At 47.8% G+C, this 17,105-nt stretch overlaps 1 protein-coding gene and 1 long non-coding RNA gene across 2 annotated transcripts in view; one reads left to right on the forward strand and one right to left on the reverse strand.

Moving 5' to 3' along the window:
- LOC146812673 (uncharacterized) overlaps positions 1-17,105 on the forward strand; it is a 542,976-nt gene that overhangs the window by 360,913 nt on the left and 164,958 nt on the right. The window lies entirely within an intron of this gene.
- The window catches only part of CDH4 (cadherin 4), a 1,855,428-nt gene that overhangs the window by 86,798 nt on the left and 1,751,525 nt on the right, over positions 1-17,105 (reverse strand). Inside the window, exons 12-13 of the mRNA XM_085619784.1 lie at positions 13,084-13,314; positions 11,387-11,620 (exon numbers count right to left, since the gene is read on the reverse strand). Of these exons, the coding sequence (XP_085475910.1) occupies positions 11,387-11,620; positions 13,084-13,314 (465 nt within the window). The remainder of the gene's footprint in view (positions 1-11,386; positions 11,621-13,083; positions 13,315-17,105) is intronic.

Raw genomic sequence — 17,105 nt, forward strand, 5'->3', positions numbered from 1 at the left:
GGAACTCAGAAGCCAGGCAGATTATCGAATAGACTTGGGGTCTGGATGTAGAACTTGCCCCTAGCTCACTGTCAGCAATGATGGGCTCGCTTTGAACTGAATGTGACACACTGAAAGGATGAGAAGCTCCGTGAAATAGTGCTGGCATGGCCATTCTGAGGCTATGAGTATCATCTTGTGGGGCACGGCCTTCATTTTCCTAAGGAGGTTTGGAAGGAGATGAATTGGAGGAAAGACGTAGGCAAATATGCCGGACCATGCAATTGAAAATGCATTTCACCATGACCCCAGATGAGGATGCCAAATTGCGAAGAACTGGCATTTTGACTTGTGGGGGGTTGCGAAGAGGTCCGGATTTGGTTTGCCACACTGGAGAAAGATTTGATTCAGCATGTGCTGGTCCAGTTCCCATTCGTGGCAAGATGTTTTCAGTCTGCTCGATGTGTCCACTATGGAGTTCTGGTTCCCGGGTACGTGCTGTGCAGTCAGATGTTTTTTGTGATGGATGGACCATTTGCAGATTAGTTGAGCTTCCTGGGACAGCAGGTGAGATCTGGTGCCACCTGGCTTGTTTATGTAGTGCATCGTTGTTGTATTGTCTGGCCGTACAAGCACTAAGGACTTCTGAATCCTGGCAAGGAAGGCTTGTAGAGCAAGATATACTGCCATTAACTCGAGTAGACCGATGTGAAGGCTCTGATGGGACAGTGGCCATTTGCTGCTGACCTGGAGATCCTGGAGGCAAACTCCCCACAGGCAAGGGAAGTGTCTTTTGTAATCACAAAAGGTAAGGCTTGAGTTAAGAATGGTAGACCAACTGATAGATTGTGTCCACCAGGTGTGCAATTTAACCATAGGTGTAGTGACCTTTATGATGTCATCAAAGGTTCCTGTAGCCTGTGCCCATTGATGTCCAGTGCTTCTTGAAATGGATGCATGTGCAGACGACAGTATGGGATTAGATGAATGCAGGAAGATATCATACCCAGGAGAGATTTGTTAAGGCGAATGGAAAGTGACTTGCTTTTATTTATTAGTGTTGCCAGACTCCTCTGCTTTGTCTGCCTCTTCGTTGTGGAGTATGCTGTGATTACCATTGTGTCAGGCATGGCTAGTAAGAACATTATGCGTTGCACAGGTTGGAGGACTGATTTGTCAGGATTGAGAATGAGGTCTAGTGTGTTGAATAGGTGTAGGCAGGCCATGGTGGGCACGTCTACGGATTGGTTGGAAGGAGCCTTGAGCAACCAGTCATCAAGATATTGGAACACTTGATGTCTTTATTGCCGTAGGAAAGCTATTACAGGTGCTAGGCATTTCGTAAAAATGTGGGGGAAAGACTTGAGACTGAAAGGTAACACCCGGAACTGATAGTGGCTGCCGGCTACCATAAGCCTGAAACATTTCCTGTGTTGTAGATGAATGGTGATATGGAAATGTATGTCCCAAAGGTCTAGGGATGACATGTAGTCTCCTTTGTTGAGGAGTTGCAATATATCTTGCAATGTATCCATCCATAATGACTGTTTTTGAGGTATTTTTGGAGTTTTCTTAAATCCAGAATTTGTCTCCAGTGCTTTGACTTCTTACAGATTAAGAAGAATTGGGAGTAGAAACCTTTTCCTTTCTGATATAAGGGAACTCTCTCTGTAGCCCAATTTTTTTGCATGATTTTGACCCCCCACTTAAAAAGACGTAGGTGTTTTTGGATGGAAGGTTGAGGTGGGGTTGGGGTGGTGTTTGGATGAATTCCAAAGAGTGTCCAAATTGAACCATATCTAGAACCCATTGGTTGGTGGTTATCTGTTTCCAATTATGCAGATGGTTGGTTATTCTCCCAGCTATCTTGGCTGGAAAAGGAAGGGAAGTAGCCGGTGCCTGGACGAAGTCATTGTCTGCAGCTGGTATCCTTGCCTTGTCATGTAGATTTTCCTCTGGGAGGAGGTCTGTTGTAGGCTGCTGATGGTGGTTGTCGTTGGTGGTATTGGTACTGAAATGGTTGGTTAGTGGAGGAATATGGGGGATAGTGGTATTGTTGGTATCCCCCTCTATAAGATGATTGCCCTCTTTCTTGAGCTCCACGAAAGGGCAGCTGTTTATATTGTAGGTCCCCAATGACTTGGCAGTGTTTGTGCCCGTTTTTATTGCTTGGAGAGCATCATGAATGTGTTTCCCAAACAAAGCCTATCTCTCATAAGGTAAATCTAATATTTTGGCCTTGACATCGGCATGAAAGGTGTTGCTTTAAGTCATCCTTGATGGCGTAATACCACTGCCCCATTCAGCTGACTGATTCCAGTGGTGGCAATGTCCATAGCACAATCGATTATCTCTGACTATTTGCGCTCACCTTCTAGCAATACTTTTTTTGTTTCCCCTTTGATGTTGTCTGGAAGCTTGTCCAGGTACAGGGCAATTTTGGACCACATTTGCCGATCGTATCAGCCAAGTAGAGCCAGGGAATTTGCTGCTCTCACTGTGAGCACTGACATGGCTAAAACACGCTTCCCGATGTTAATGAGGCACCTACCCTCTTTGTCTAGAGGTGCTGATAGGGGTGTGGAAGGATTCCTGGATCCTCGTTGTGCCGCTTGGGCAATGACAGTCTGGTTTGGGGTGATCTGTTGGGCAGGCTGGAGCGTCATCCAGGGCCTTGTATTTTTTTTATCAAGTCATGGCAATTCTGTTGGTACTGAGGCTGGGTTGCACATAACCTTTAAGCCCTCATCCCATATGTAATCAATGATGAGCATGAACCTGACCAATTTCCAAAAAGGTTCCTTGAAATCGTAAAGGAAACAGTGATTTTGTTTTGTGGGCATTGGCAACTCGAAACATGTTGCTGCTCTTTCTAAGAGGTTGTGGAACACCGAAACCTCTGGAGGAGAATCCACTGGGGGAGGTGACGGAGATGACGGCGTTGGCAACATGTAGTCAGTCCACTCATCATGGTGGTCATGGAGTATACCTTCTTCACTTGTCTCCTTCAATGAGGTAGGATCATGTAGTTGAACTACACATTTAGGGAGAATGGACTACTGGTGAAGGTGGAGGTAAATGCTGCAGAGGAGTTGATGGCTGAAGAAGCACTGAAGCTGTCATAGCTGGGACGTGTTGACCAGGAGCAGGTGCTGGAGGAAACCTCTTCCTGTAATCTGACAGCATGAATTGTAAGTCCAAAACAAGTGCTGATAGAAGACATACCATGTCTTCTTGGTATTGTTATAGGTACTGGTAGTGCTCCTACTCTTGTTCACAGCAGTCACCCTCATTAGAATCGTCCTGGCATTTGAAATGAAACTTTGAAGGGCTACATGCTGCACCAAAGAGACTAACATCTTGAGAGTCTTCATAGACCAGGAGATGGGAAGGCACCTTTCTTGGAGATGTATGTTTACCCGCCCAAGGTGCTGCCGTGTGCTTGGGTCTGCCTGAAACTCCAGGAGTGGCTCTCTAGAACGGCTGCCTGGGCTGCCCTCTGTTTGCCCGCCCAGGGTGCTGCTGGGTGCCCGGGGCTCTGGGATTGGGTCTCATGACCAGCCCCCGGCACTACCCTAGTTCTGCGGAGCTTTGCCCCTGTGAACTTTAGATAAAAGGTCTGCCCTACCTCCCCCATATTCAGCAATTTTCAGAAGCAGGGACATCGGTCACATCCTCACATCATGCCTGGAGTTTCGCAGCTCGCACTACCAACCCCTCAAGCCTGCGTCCATGCAGTAGCTGGATGGCCTGTTGTCCCTCGCAGGTAGCTGCTGTCACACCGGTTTACAATGCTGGTAAGCTGACTTTCGATTATGTTTTTGACTCGAGCACAGGTTTCACTATTGTATTCTGTTGAGGATTGGTTTTAAGTAGGTTTGGTTTGGAACTTCAACTTAGACATTTATAATTTAAGCCAAGCTATTCTAAGCTGTCATCTTTGTGAATGTCCACTTCTAAATGTATTTTTAAAAAGTAATTCATTTGTCATCCTGTACCTTAATTACTTAAGCATTCGAAAAGTGTAATAAAATGTGGTTGGTCAGATTCAACAGGGAATGCTTTAATTTAAATAGCAACGCTGAACAAGTTACTTACCTTCGGTAACGCTTTTTCTGGTGGATACAGTATCTGCCTGTGGATTCCTCACCTTGTGAATATCCCCTGCGCCAGCATTCCACAGAACTTTGTTCCCCAGCTCTCTACGCCGACGTGGACGTCATAATACCTCCGCTCTGCTCGCGACTCCGTATGACGTCACCGGAGCCATAAGAGAGCCACGTCGGCGTGATGACATCAGTTCCACCCATTTTTTCCGTGCCTCCGAGGCGAACAGGTGGACCGACAACAGATTCAAAGTATACACAGTATACAACATTCGAACAAATATACCTAGTACATATACAAAAAGGAAAGCTAAGGAACAAAAGCATTTCCTATATGTGTACCAGATAGAAAGAAGACACAATGTAAAACACATGCCAAACAAGACATCCTTTAAGGTATACAAAGGTGGACAACGGGGAGGCGGGTGGGCCAGTGAGGAATCCACAAGCAGATACTGTATCCACCAGAAAAAGCATTACCGAAGGGAAGTAACTTGTTCTTCTGATGGATACATCTGCCAGTGGATTCCTCACCTTGTGAATAGATTCCCACAGCAGTCCCACTCCCAGAAGAGGGTGTCCACCTTTCTATACGAAAAGGTCTTGCAAGACAGACCGCGCAAAGTGGCCCTCCCTCCTCAACTCAGAGTCTAAGCAATAATGCTTTGCGAAAGTATGGAAGGAGACCCAAGTTGCGGCTTTACAAATGTCTGCCACAGGAACACCCCTGGCCAAAGCAGAAGTTGAGGATTTAGCTCTAGTTGAATGAGCTCCAATACCCTCCGGAGGAACCTTACCAGCAAGGGCGTAGCAGATCTTGATGGCCAGGATGATCCATCTGGACAGAGTGCTCTTGTGCACAGCTGTGCCTTTTTTGTCCAACATAGCCCACGAAGAGCTGATCGTCCAAACGAAAGTCCTTCATTCTGTCCAAATAAAAGCTCACAGCTCTTTTTGGGTCCAATCGGTGAAGTCTTTCCTCCTCGTTGGAAGGATGAGGAGGTGGATAAAAAACATGGAGAGTAACAGACTGCCCCAGATGAAAGGGACTAACTACCTTAGGTAGGAAAGCAGCCCTGGTCCTAAGAACCATCCTTTCAGCATGTAAGGTTAAAAACGGGGGTTTTGAACTAAGAGCTTGAAGCTCACTCACCCTCCTTGCCGAGGTTATGGCTACAAGAAAGACCGTCTTAAAAGACAACAGCCTCAAAGGACAACTATGAAGGGGCTCAAAAGGAGACCCCATCAAAAATTTTAGAACAAGATTAAGGTCCCACTGCGGCATTACAAAAGGAGTACCTGTTAGTAAGGCCTTTGATAAATCTTAGTACAATAGGAGATTTAAATAAAGACGGCTGATCTGGAAGACATAGAAAAGCCGATAAGGCCGATCGATAGCCCTTGACCGTGGCCACAGCACAGCCCTGCTGAGCCAAGGAAAGAGCAAACTGAAGCACATTAGAAAGATGGGCTTTTAAAGGGTCAATGGATCTCTCTCCACACCATTTAACAAACTTAGACCACCTATATGAGTAAATGGACTTGGTGGAGTGTCGCCTGGCCGATAAAATAACATCCACCACATCAGGCGGGAGTGAGAAGGAACTCAGGTTGCCCCGTTCAATCTCCAGGCATGAAGGTGCAGGCTCTGGAGGTGGGGGTGTAGAACCTGCCTCTCCGACTGCGAGATTAGGTCTGCCCTGAGAGGGAGACGGAGCGGAGGGTGCGATGAAAGGTGAAGTAGATCTGTGCACCACACCCTTCTTGGCCAATCCGGAGCGACCAAAATAACTTGGGCCCGGTCTTGGCGAATTTTCCTCAGAACCCGAGGAATCAAGGGTATGGGAGGAAACGCGTAAAGGAGTTGTGAGCTCCAACTCAACTGAAACGCGTCCCCCAACACCCCCTGCATCAGAAACTGGAGACTGCAGAATGACGGGCAATGCGCGTTCTCGCGGGTGGCAAATAGGTCTATCCGAGTAGACCCCCACGTCCGAAAGACGTGAAGAACCACTTCCGGATGAAGCCTCTACTCGTGGTCGGCGGAGAACTGCCGACTGAGACTGTCCGCACGTACGTTCAGCACCCCGGCCAGATGATTCGCCATCAAGCAAACCAGATGATCCTGAGCTCAGGACCAGATCCGTAACGCTTCTCTGCAGAGACAATACGACCCTATTCCTCCCTGCTTGTTGACACACCACATCGCGGTAGTGTTGTCCGTCAGGACTTGAACCGACTGACCGCGAAGGGAAGGGAGGAAGGCCTTGAGTGCCAAACATATCGCCCGTAATTCCAGAAGGTTCATGTGAAGCAACCTTTCCTCTGGAGACCAAAGACCCTTCATCTCCAGATCCCCCAGATGAGCACCCCACCCCAGGGTGGAGGCATCCGTTATCACTGTGGCCACCGATGGACGTAGATGGAAGGGCTTTCCTCGAGACAGATTGCCCCCCCACGCTCCACCTAGACAGATCCGCTGCAGCTTCTCTGGAGATCCTGATCGACTCCCTGAGATCCCCGTTGTGCTGATACCACTGCCTGCGGAGGCACCACTGGAGTGCCCTCATGTGCCAGCGTGCATGGTTGACCAACAGAATGCAGGAGGCGAACAGACCGAGCAGGCGAAGGACCTTCAGAACTGGAACAACCGCTCCATTGTGGAATAAAGGGACCATTTCCTGAATGTCGAGAATTCTTTGAGAAGGCGGAAATGCTCGACACACAGTAGTGTCCAGTACTGCCCCTATGAACAGGTTGCGCTGAGAGGGCACCAGGTGAGATTTGGGCACATTGATCGAAAAACCCAAGTCGAATAACAGTTGAGACGTTACATGCAGATGATGTTGCACCATCTCTGGGGACTCTGCTTTCAGAAGCCAGTCGTCCAGGTAGGGGAAAAACGGAATTCCCGACCTCCTGAGATGAGCAGCCACCACTGCCATCACCTTTGTGAAGACTCGAGGTGCGATAGTAAGACCAAACGGGAGGACCGCAAACTGGTAGTGTTGTGACCCAACCGTAAAACGGAGATACTTCCTGTGCGACTTCAGGATCGGGATGTGAAAATACGCATCCTGCAAGTCGATCGACACCATCCAGTCTCCTTGCCACAACACTTGAAGAACCTGTGCAAGGGTCAGCATCTTGAATTTCTCCTGTTTCAGGTAAAAATTGAAGACTGAGGTCCAGGATTGGACGCAATCTGCCGTCCTTCTTGGGAATCAGGAAGTACCGGGAGTAGCACCCCTGACCCCTTTCCTGCTCTGGAACCACCTCTATCGCACCCTTTTGTAGCAAAGCAAGAACCTCCTTTTGCAGAAGAAGCAGATGGTCCTCTGAGCAAAAACCCTGGCAAGGAGGGTAAGGGGGAGGAAACTCCCGAAAGGGAAGGGCGTACCCATTCTCCATGAGGTTTAAAACCCAAAGGTCCGTCATGATGGATTTCCAACCTCGCAGAAAGTGGGACACCCAACCCCCCACAGGTCTCACATGATCTAGGATAGGGGATCTAGGGCTGCTTCCCTGAAGCTTCATTGGGAGCAGAGGAGGCAGAAGATGAAGATGGGTTGCGGCCAGAACCTCTCCGGCCCCTTTGCCTTCCTCTATATGACCTATAGAGAGGATTCTGCTGCTGCTGTTGTTGAGGTTGACGGAAGGTATGAAACGAAGACCTCCCAAATCCTCTATATTTTCTGAAGCCAAATCCCTTAGCAGGAGTCTGTAAACCCAAAGACTTCGCAGTAACCCTGCTATCTTTAAACCTTTGCAAGGCGGAATCGGCCTTCTCCCCAAACAGTTTTTCTCCATCAAAAGGCAAGTCAACTAACGTGGCCTGAACATCCGCAGAGAAGCCGGAAGAATGAAGCCAAGCTTGTCTCCTAGTGGCTATCGAAGACCCCATAGTTCTAGCCACGGAATCAGCCGTGTCTAGACCCGACTGAATAACGTGCCTTGTGGCAGCTTGAGTGTCCGTAACAGCCTCCATAAAAGAGGCCTTCTCTTCTTCCGGCAGCTTAGGGGCTAATAGCTTCATCGAGTCCATCAGTGCATGAACATAGCGCCCCAATAAGCAAGTGGCATTGGTCGATTTAAGAGCCATGCTTCCAGATGAAAAGACCTTTTTGGTTGTTTGTTCAGTCTTTTCAGAATCCCTATCCGCTGGTGTTTGAGGGAAGGCGCCTGACGATTGCTTCAAGCAGGAAGCTTGCACCAAAAAAGAAAGGAAGCTCGGATTCCCCCGGAGCCACCCTGTATCTCCTTGCCACTTGTCTAGATACTGCAGGCGAAGAAAGAGGCTTGCGCCAAACGTCCATCACTGGCTCTAAAATAGCCTCATTAAAGGGCAACAAGGGCTCTACAATCGACGATGGTGAATGGAAAACTTCAGTTAAAAGGTTTGGTCTATATTCCACAGAGGGCAACTGTAAGTCCAGAAACTCTCCAGCCTTTCTGATGACCGAATGATAAGGGGCCAACTCTTGTGGAGGAGAAGACCTAGCAGAAGAATGCTCCCATTCCGGAGTAGTATCAAGTCCACTAGCATCCTGAATGCCTTCAAACTCATCAGTTGATTCACCAACCTCACCTTCCTCCACTTCCTCCCTATAGCGCTCCTCCTCCAAAATCCTCTGGGCCTCTCTTCGAGAACGGATCCGAGGACCCGGCGTCGGCGGCGCCGTACGCGGAGTCGGCGGAACCGAACGTGGAGTCGGCAGCGCCGGGCGTGGAGCAGATGGAGTAAGCAACGGCGTCGAGGGAGGCTTCAAAGAAGGCGAACGATCCAGACGAAGCTGGGAGGGATCTTCAGACGGCGCCGGGAACTGCCATGAAGAAGCCATCGGCAAGAAGGGCATAAAAGGAGCTTGAGCATAATGCTGCGGCACTCCCAAAGTGTATGCCATTGGACCCATGGGACCAGATGGTGCGCCGGATGGAAAGGCAGCCCTTTGAAAAACGCCATACATCGCATTGAGGAAATGCGTTGGATCCGCACCCGGAGTGGGAAATTGCTGGTATGGGTTTGACCCTGGATCCGGTCGAGGAGTATCAGGAACCGGAGCCGAAGTGTCCTCCACTGGCGCCGCAGGTTCAGCTGGCACTGGAGAAAGCTCTTCCTCCTGATCGGCCTCGGAAGCTGGAGACTCCACTGGCGCCGGTGACTGCGCCGAGGACCGCGCTGGAGTCAGGTTCGGCGAAGGTGTCTTCTCTGGAGACATACGAGAAGGAGAAGGAGAAATAACTTCCTTGCTTCGACGCCGAGGAGACGGCGACCTCGAAGCCTTACTCCTCGACGATCAGCGCCGAGATCTATGCTTCCTCTTCTTATGGGGTGACTTCGAAGAGTGTGAAGTCGACGACTCCGGCCTCGACTTCTCCTTTTTCCTACCTTTTCTTTCCTTCTTTGCATTGGCCATGAAGAGTTTCGCCTCCCTCTCCTTCAGGGCCTTGGGGTTCATCTTTCTACAGCAGGAGCAGTCATCCACATCATGATCTGAAGAAAGATACCACAAACAATCTTCGTGGGGGTCAGTAATGGACATGTGGCCCCCACATTCCCTACAAGGTTTAAAACCTGACTTTCTCATCGAAGACATGGCTTATCCAGAAATAGTAACCCACTGCAAGACAACAAAGTAGCAGGAGAGTGCTGGAAAACCGTTATGCGTCGATGGCGCGGAAAAAAGGAACTGACGTCATCACACCGACGTGGCTCTCTTATGGCTCCGGTGACGTCATACGGAGTCGCGAGCGGAGCCGAGGTATTATGACGTCCACGTTGGCGTAGAGAGCTGGGGAAAAAAGTTCTGTGGAATGCTGGCGCAGGGGATATTCACCAGGTGAGGTATCCACTGGCAGATGTATCCATCAGAAGCATATATACTACGCTTATCAATGAATATTATGTTAAATGTGTTGGTGAATGTTTCCAACTGTGCTGGTGGGTGTAACCTCACCATTTTAAGTTCAGACCTTTGTACGACAACTTATCACATCACTGCTGTCCTCTTATCACTTTTCAGCCACTACTGGGGCAGCCCTGGCACTCGACCGCAGTCCTTGTCCATGAAGCGGCTTTCATGCATGCCAGTTAGCCTCGCCTTTGCATCCACTTTGTGAGTCACCCTGCCCTGACTCTAGTTGCATTATGTGTGCCCCAGACCACCTTGCTTTTCCCCTCCAGCCCATTTATGTGCCCCCATTCCCTGGAGGTCCTCTGTGTTGCCAACCCTACAGCCCTTGTGTGACATCGACCTCCCGTCCTGCTGGGCAAACGATGTGCCACTGTTCACACTACAGTACCTCTACATGTCATTCACCTGTCCTAATGCTGCTCTGTCTCTCACCCCCCCTCCCTCAGCACTTTCTATTTTGCTTGCTTGCATCTCCAGCCTTTCTTTGCGCCTATACTATTTTGTAATGCCTCTTTATGCCCTTCTTTGTGCAGCCCCTGTGGGTTGCCCTTCCTCAACTTTCCTATCTGACAATATGCATCCCTATCGTTCACAACCCCCTAGAGGGCTGCCACTGCATCGCTAAAGACTTATAAGGTCCCAAAGGCGAGACCGATTGCATTGCAAATGCTTGTTTTAAGTGTCCTGGAATCCATGTGTGAATAATCAGATCCACCTGGGTCCTGACAATGTGAGAAATGGATAAGGCTCAATCTTAAATTGTTTCAAGGTCCATAGATCTAAAAGAAAGAAAGGTTGTAAGACTAAGATGGGCTTCCATGCACAGCAGCAAACTCTGCTTTGAGTAGCCATAGGGTAGTAAATGAGTAGCACCACGTTCTGCTCTCTGTGAGACTCAGTGGGCTTTGCCAGCTTATGCTTAAGGTTGGTAGTTTATTATCTATTAGACTTACCAAGGAACACATGTACCCCCTTGATAGCGCCTTCTTGTAGAATGCTCAAAAGGTTGCACATTTGTGGATACACCAACCTTGGGACAATATTCAAATAATCACAAGTGTATGTTCACACCATCACATCTAGTCAATTATCATACAGTAGATGTGTTTCAGCATCAAAAGTGGCCAGCTGTCACACAGTAACATATGTATGCCAACGTCACCTCTGGACCAGTCACACAATGCGCCACTTGTGTGTCCACAGCAAATGAGGACAACTGTCACACGGCAGTAAATGTGTAGCAACGACACCTGTGGACTAGTCTCACACAGTGCACCCACCTTTCACACATGAGCTCCCTCAAGTTCTATGCGATTGCATGTCCTGGATCACTCCATGCTGGTCAAGGCTGACTGTGTGTGCCCCACAACCCTGGACAGTACTCACTCAGCAGGATGATGATGCATATTAAGATGGCAATGATGGCACCCGTGCCCAGTCCTGCCGCGGCCACAGCCCCGATAGTGGTGCAATCGCCATTCTCGTCGCATGGGCACACCTTGACTTTGATGATGGAAGTGTTGAACATAGGTGGGTTCCCAGAATCAGTTACAATCACTGGTACATCATACACCCCTGCCTCCAGATACGCGAGCTGTAGACTGAGTTGTGCGTAAGTGCCTGGGGAACAAAAGATTAAAAAAGAAACAGCAGCTTTAGCCACCTCCCATAGAGGGCACAAACAGCACTATGCACATTCACAACACGTTTAGCAAACAAAGCTGATCATTTGTGTATTTTGAATACTGATAACAGATTTGTCCATCACTGATTGGTAGAATTAAGGGTGTGGGCTCGACACAGGTTCAAGGTTGAAAGTTAAAGTGGGTGAAGTCTTCTAGACTACAGATTGCCCACACTGTGCATCAATGCTAGCTTCTCAAACAATCTGCATAAAGTGCATCTAACATAATAAATATATATATATATATATATATATTCCATATTTAACAATTCATAAATATCGGGATTCATATAGAAGTGTACCTCTGCTTCTTGCTTGAATCAAGGCCTGCACCCACCACCACGCAATGCATCAGTCAAACACATATATACTGCATACAGCTCACAAATATTAAAATTCACCTGCTGAGTGGAGGTAATCACTACTCCGGTTACTGTCTTACACATTGCTAAATACTGCCCTACTTAGCTATACATGCATGCGGAGCTAATGCATTATGTAGAATGCCCTCCTCAGTGCGAGCGGTCGGATCAATAGGCAGCAGTGTGTCGCTAAGTGCCTGTACAAGGCTTACATTAGAAAACATATTAGTAATGAGCAGCTGTAAAGGGCAGAGCTCTCCTCACTGCATCAGGGCCTGGCTATCGCGTCTTCTAGTGCCCACGACTCATAATGTCCACATAATTACAAACCACTCAACCGTGGCACATAGCCCTCTTCGAAGCCCCCCTCTTATTTAGAAAATAAGGCAGCTGGAGCTCTGGGTGATTGTCATCAGTGGTCCAGTGGGAAATCAAGGGTTAGTACCCAAGTAGGATCAACAGTGAATAACTTGGCTACTAGTCTGCAGCTCACTTAACCACCAGACCACATCTAAAGGTAACCAAATATCATCTAACATATAGCCTATGCCCTAGTCTAACCACTAATCCAATTACCAGCTCAACCAAATTTGAACTACCCCACTAACATCTCAACTTGATAACCAGATATATCACAACTTAATAACTAGGCCGCATTGTAACGCAAACAAATATCAGTGTAATCATCAAATTACCACTCAGCTTAACCACAAGGCCAAGTCACAACTTGCCCCATTAAGTATATTATAACTAAGCCACTAGACCACATCTCAGCTTATCCTCTGGACTATAAAGCAACCTACCCACTAAATACCATCTCAACGTATCCACTAGACAAGCTCTCAACTTAACCTGTTAGCAACTTAATCACTACAATATATGACTCACTGAGACAGTTACTGAAGACTGGACCACTGCTCCCTAACGAGCGATTAAATAAACTGGAAACGAGGGTGACTTAGTGTTTGACACAGTTTACGTCACTGGGATAATATCCTATAACCCAAAAGATGCATAATTTAGGGGCAAACTCTTACCATTGATCCGCGAGATGGTCCAGTTCCTCTTAGCTGGAGACGACGTGGGCAGTTCAAAGTTGAAGGGTAGGCCGTTGGGCTTTCGGTCGGCGTCGGTGGCTGTGATGGTGATGGCGTGTGCATTGGGCCTCTCACAGATCTGGGCTTCCTTTGGTATGAGTTCTGGCGCATTGTCATTGATATCGATGAGGTAGATCTGAAGCGTACCTGTACCACTGGCTGGAGGCACACCTGTGTGGTGAGAGAGGCAGAGGCATCAGTGGGTGGTCTCCCAAGGGTCGCAGGAGACCTGACAATGGGTCAGAGGGAGGCATCATCAGGGGACCTGCCCTGGGGTGACAGAGGCATTACCAGAGAAGCCTGCCCAGGGGTTACAGAGAGGCATCGGTAGGGGTGGTTCCTGGGGTCACAGAAAGGTATCTGTAGGGGTGGTCCCAGGGGTCACAGAGGGGCATCTGTAGAGGTGGTCCCAGTGGTCACAGAGGGGCATCTGTAGAGGTGGTTCCTGGGGTCACATAGAGGAATCTGTAAGGGTGGTCCTTTTGGACACAGAGAGGCATCTGTAGGGCTGGCCCGCAGGGTCACAGAGGCATCTGTAGGGGGCTCCCTGGGGGCCACAGAGAGGGATTATCAGGAAAGCCTGCCATGGGGTGACAGGCATTACCAGGGAAGCCTGGCCAGGGGTCACAGAGAGGCATCTGTAGGGGGGGCTCTCTGGAGTCGAAGAAAAGCATCTGTGGTCAATGAGAAGCCTTCACAGGGGCCTGTCCAGGGGTCGTACACAACAGATGCAGACAGGTGCCTTTAGTGAGTTGTCAACATTTACAAGACCTGCTAATAGCTGTGTTCAGGGCTCTACTGGTCATTCACGATAAGAGTAAAGTGCATCTTTGACACCCTGGTGATGGAAGAGCAGAAGTAAGCTGTCTGATTTGACTAATACGTTGCTGCATCTAAAATCGTGATATATTACGTTCACAAAATTATATTGATCATATTTCCCTACTAAGACAACCTCATATAAAGTTTATAGACTATTCCTGAAACAAAAGGAACCCACTCCTTTCGTGATTACCTTGCATTTGTTTCGGATAGTCGATTCAGCGGCTTTTATTCTCTGTGCACTTTCCTACTTCAGATATCCTTATGAGATTATAGACCACATGTCAAAGCTTTTTTCATTTCACAAATGGCCCGATTCACAGAACTGGGCAGTTGCGACCAGACATTTTTTTTTGTAAGTACAAAGGCCCATTTTGCGATTCTGTAACATATTACCGAATCGCAAATTGGGTTAGCGATTCGGTATTAGGAAGGGCGTGTTATGGGCGTCCCTTCCTAATATGAACTCTCAGTGCCATGTACAAATGTTTTGCAACTGAAATGCAGTTGCAAAACATTTGCTTTTTAACACCAATTTCAATTTGGTGCTACCACATGCTCAAACGCAAAGGGGTCTCCAAAGGACTCCTTCCACTTTGTGAATACATGCGAAAACGTGTTTTAAGAGCAGGCATGGACCACAGCCTGCTCTTTAAAAATGAAAAGAATACTTTTCATCTTTGAAACTTTGAAACTCATCCCGTTTTCCTTCAAGGAAAACGAGCTGCATTAATAAAAAATAAAACAAAAACATTGCTTTATTTAAAAGCAAACACAGACATGGTGGTCCCCAGCAGGCCACCATCTCTGTGTTTCTTAGAGATTCCCAATGGGTCGCAAATTGCACTCTACCTCATGAATATTAATGAGGTAGGTCATTCGCGACCCACTGTTAAACACACTAGTACATAGCTGTCTGCGATTTCCGAATAGTGAATCACAAACATTTGCTATTAGGAAATCGCAAATCCAAAGCTCCGTACATGTGCCCGTATCTCTTGGTTTGTGAGAGAAATCAGACACCCCCAACAACTATCTTCCGGGCCTGTCCTGCTTAAAGCTATAGGGGCTTATTTAACAAAGTCACGCAGCGCAGCACGTCACCTTGCTGCTTGATCGGGCAAGGAGAGCAATGTGCCGTATTTAACACAACCCGGCGCATTCCTGTGTTTTCCCAGTGCTGGCGCACAATGTGCCACCAAGCTCCAATGCAATGCTCAAGGTGCAAGGGTGCCTGCGTTGTAAGCAGGATTGTACCTGGACAAAAACAATCCCATGAAGCATTTCTTTCTTTCTAGGTGTGCTGCAGAATGCACCACACAAAGAAAGAGGAACTAACTAGGAGAAATAAAGATATTTCTCTTTGTTATGCCTCCCCGGGGAAGGCATAGCAGTCTGATGCATTTCCGGGTCTACCAATATTGGTAAATCTGGGAATGCTTCAGAATCCATGGGTGGATGCGTGGGGGCACCCACGCTCCACCCATGAAATGCATTCCCAGGGCAGAGTAACCCAACGCAGCAATTTGCGCTGCATTGTGTCGCACTGGATTTATCAAGCCACTCCGGCCCACGTAAGGTGGCCTTGTGTGGCTTGATAAATTCAACTTAAGGGTTGTGTTGCTTTTGCACCCCATTGTATGGTGCAAAATCGACACAACCCTATGATAAATATGCCTAATATTTACTGATCACAGTTCATGTTTTCGGTGTGTTATTTTTTCATTTTCTATTTTTTGATGTTATTGAGGTCATGTTTTTTATCAACAACTTTTTCACAGTTTGAATAGTTTCTCCACGGCTCGACTGCCTTGACATTTTGACATTTTATTGACACAGACTGCTTAGTTTCGTACGTGGATATTGCATGGATTTTTAAATATGCTCTTTCTGTTGTAATCACCAGCTCGATACGAGATATCCAGTTTCTTGGTTCATATTTAGGTTGAGCCTGTAACAGCGCGCATGCGCTGTTCTGGCGAAGACTTCATGCAGGGGCTTCAGAAAGCTGACCACACGCTCGTGCTTTTGTTATTGTTTCAGGCTATTGGCTTTTGCGTGCGTCTTTTTAACAAAGACGGCATGCAATTGGTTAAAGGCGGATGCATGTCCCACCTTTCTCAACAAATGTAACCGCCCACGGCCTATTGGTGTCGGTTACCCGCACAGGCCACATCTGTTTTCAATTATCGTGCCCAGATATGGGCGCGATAATTTAAAACAGATCGCTCACTGTGGCGTGCGCGCACCACTAGCAGGCTTGTTTTGCCTGGTATTCATTCACATGACGTCGAGAAATAATACTTCTAGATCGAACTGCACTTTTTTTTCACACGTTCCATGTACTTTCTCTGGAATGAAGTATAAGACAATTGCAGCACAACTAGAACACTCATGCAAGCTCACAAAACTTTATCTTTTCTAAAACGAAACCTAAATGACGGAGACATATTTCTGATGAGGTTGGGCGAGGGGTGACAGTCACGAAACGTCTCAAATAAACAAGCACAGCGGCACTCCTTGGCACTCCGTGACTGCATGCTATAGCTAAACCGGACATTTGCAAATGTGCAGCTCCCCCGTAGGCTTTCAAAGGCTTACTATCCTTTCGTTGCGAATGCCCGACCTTCACATGCTTCCAAAGGTGGCGCAGGAAAGCGAAGGAACCTAGCTTTGTCTTGGAGGGCAGGCTAGCCTAGGACCTGCTTTCGAGCGGTTTGGTAATGGATCTTATTTCCATCACAAGGTCTATCACTGTGTTGCAGTGACTTCTCCTCCAGATTTAGCAAATCCACCTGGAATCTATTAGCACCTACCTCTTAATGGGGCCTCAAGTGTGATGAACCGCAAGGGAACCAAGATATTGCATCACACGCTACATTTTCTTTACTATGCAGTTACACACCAGGAACTCTCAAACACTTTCCTTCGCGCTCTTAGCCATTCACTGCGCCCCACACTTCTCTCTTCACCATCTGATCCTTAACCAAACTATTGTTCCTTCACCTCCTTTACATTCACCCTTTCATCCTTCCATTTTCTGTTGTTCCTTCTTCCGTCCCTCCATCCTCATCTCTGCTTCTGTAGACCTTCTTTACTCACTCCTCTGCTTTCCTTCCTAGCTTATTTTTCGATTGTTC

This window comes from Triturus cristatus, chromosome 7, assembly GCF_964204655.1.
Source record: "Triturus cristatus chromosome 7, aTriCri1.1, whole genome shotgun sequence".
In the NCBI taxonomy this organism is placed as follows: Eukaryota; Metazoa; Chordata; class Amphibia; order Caudata; family Salamandridae; genus Triturus; species Triturus cristatus.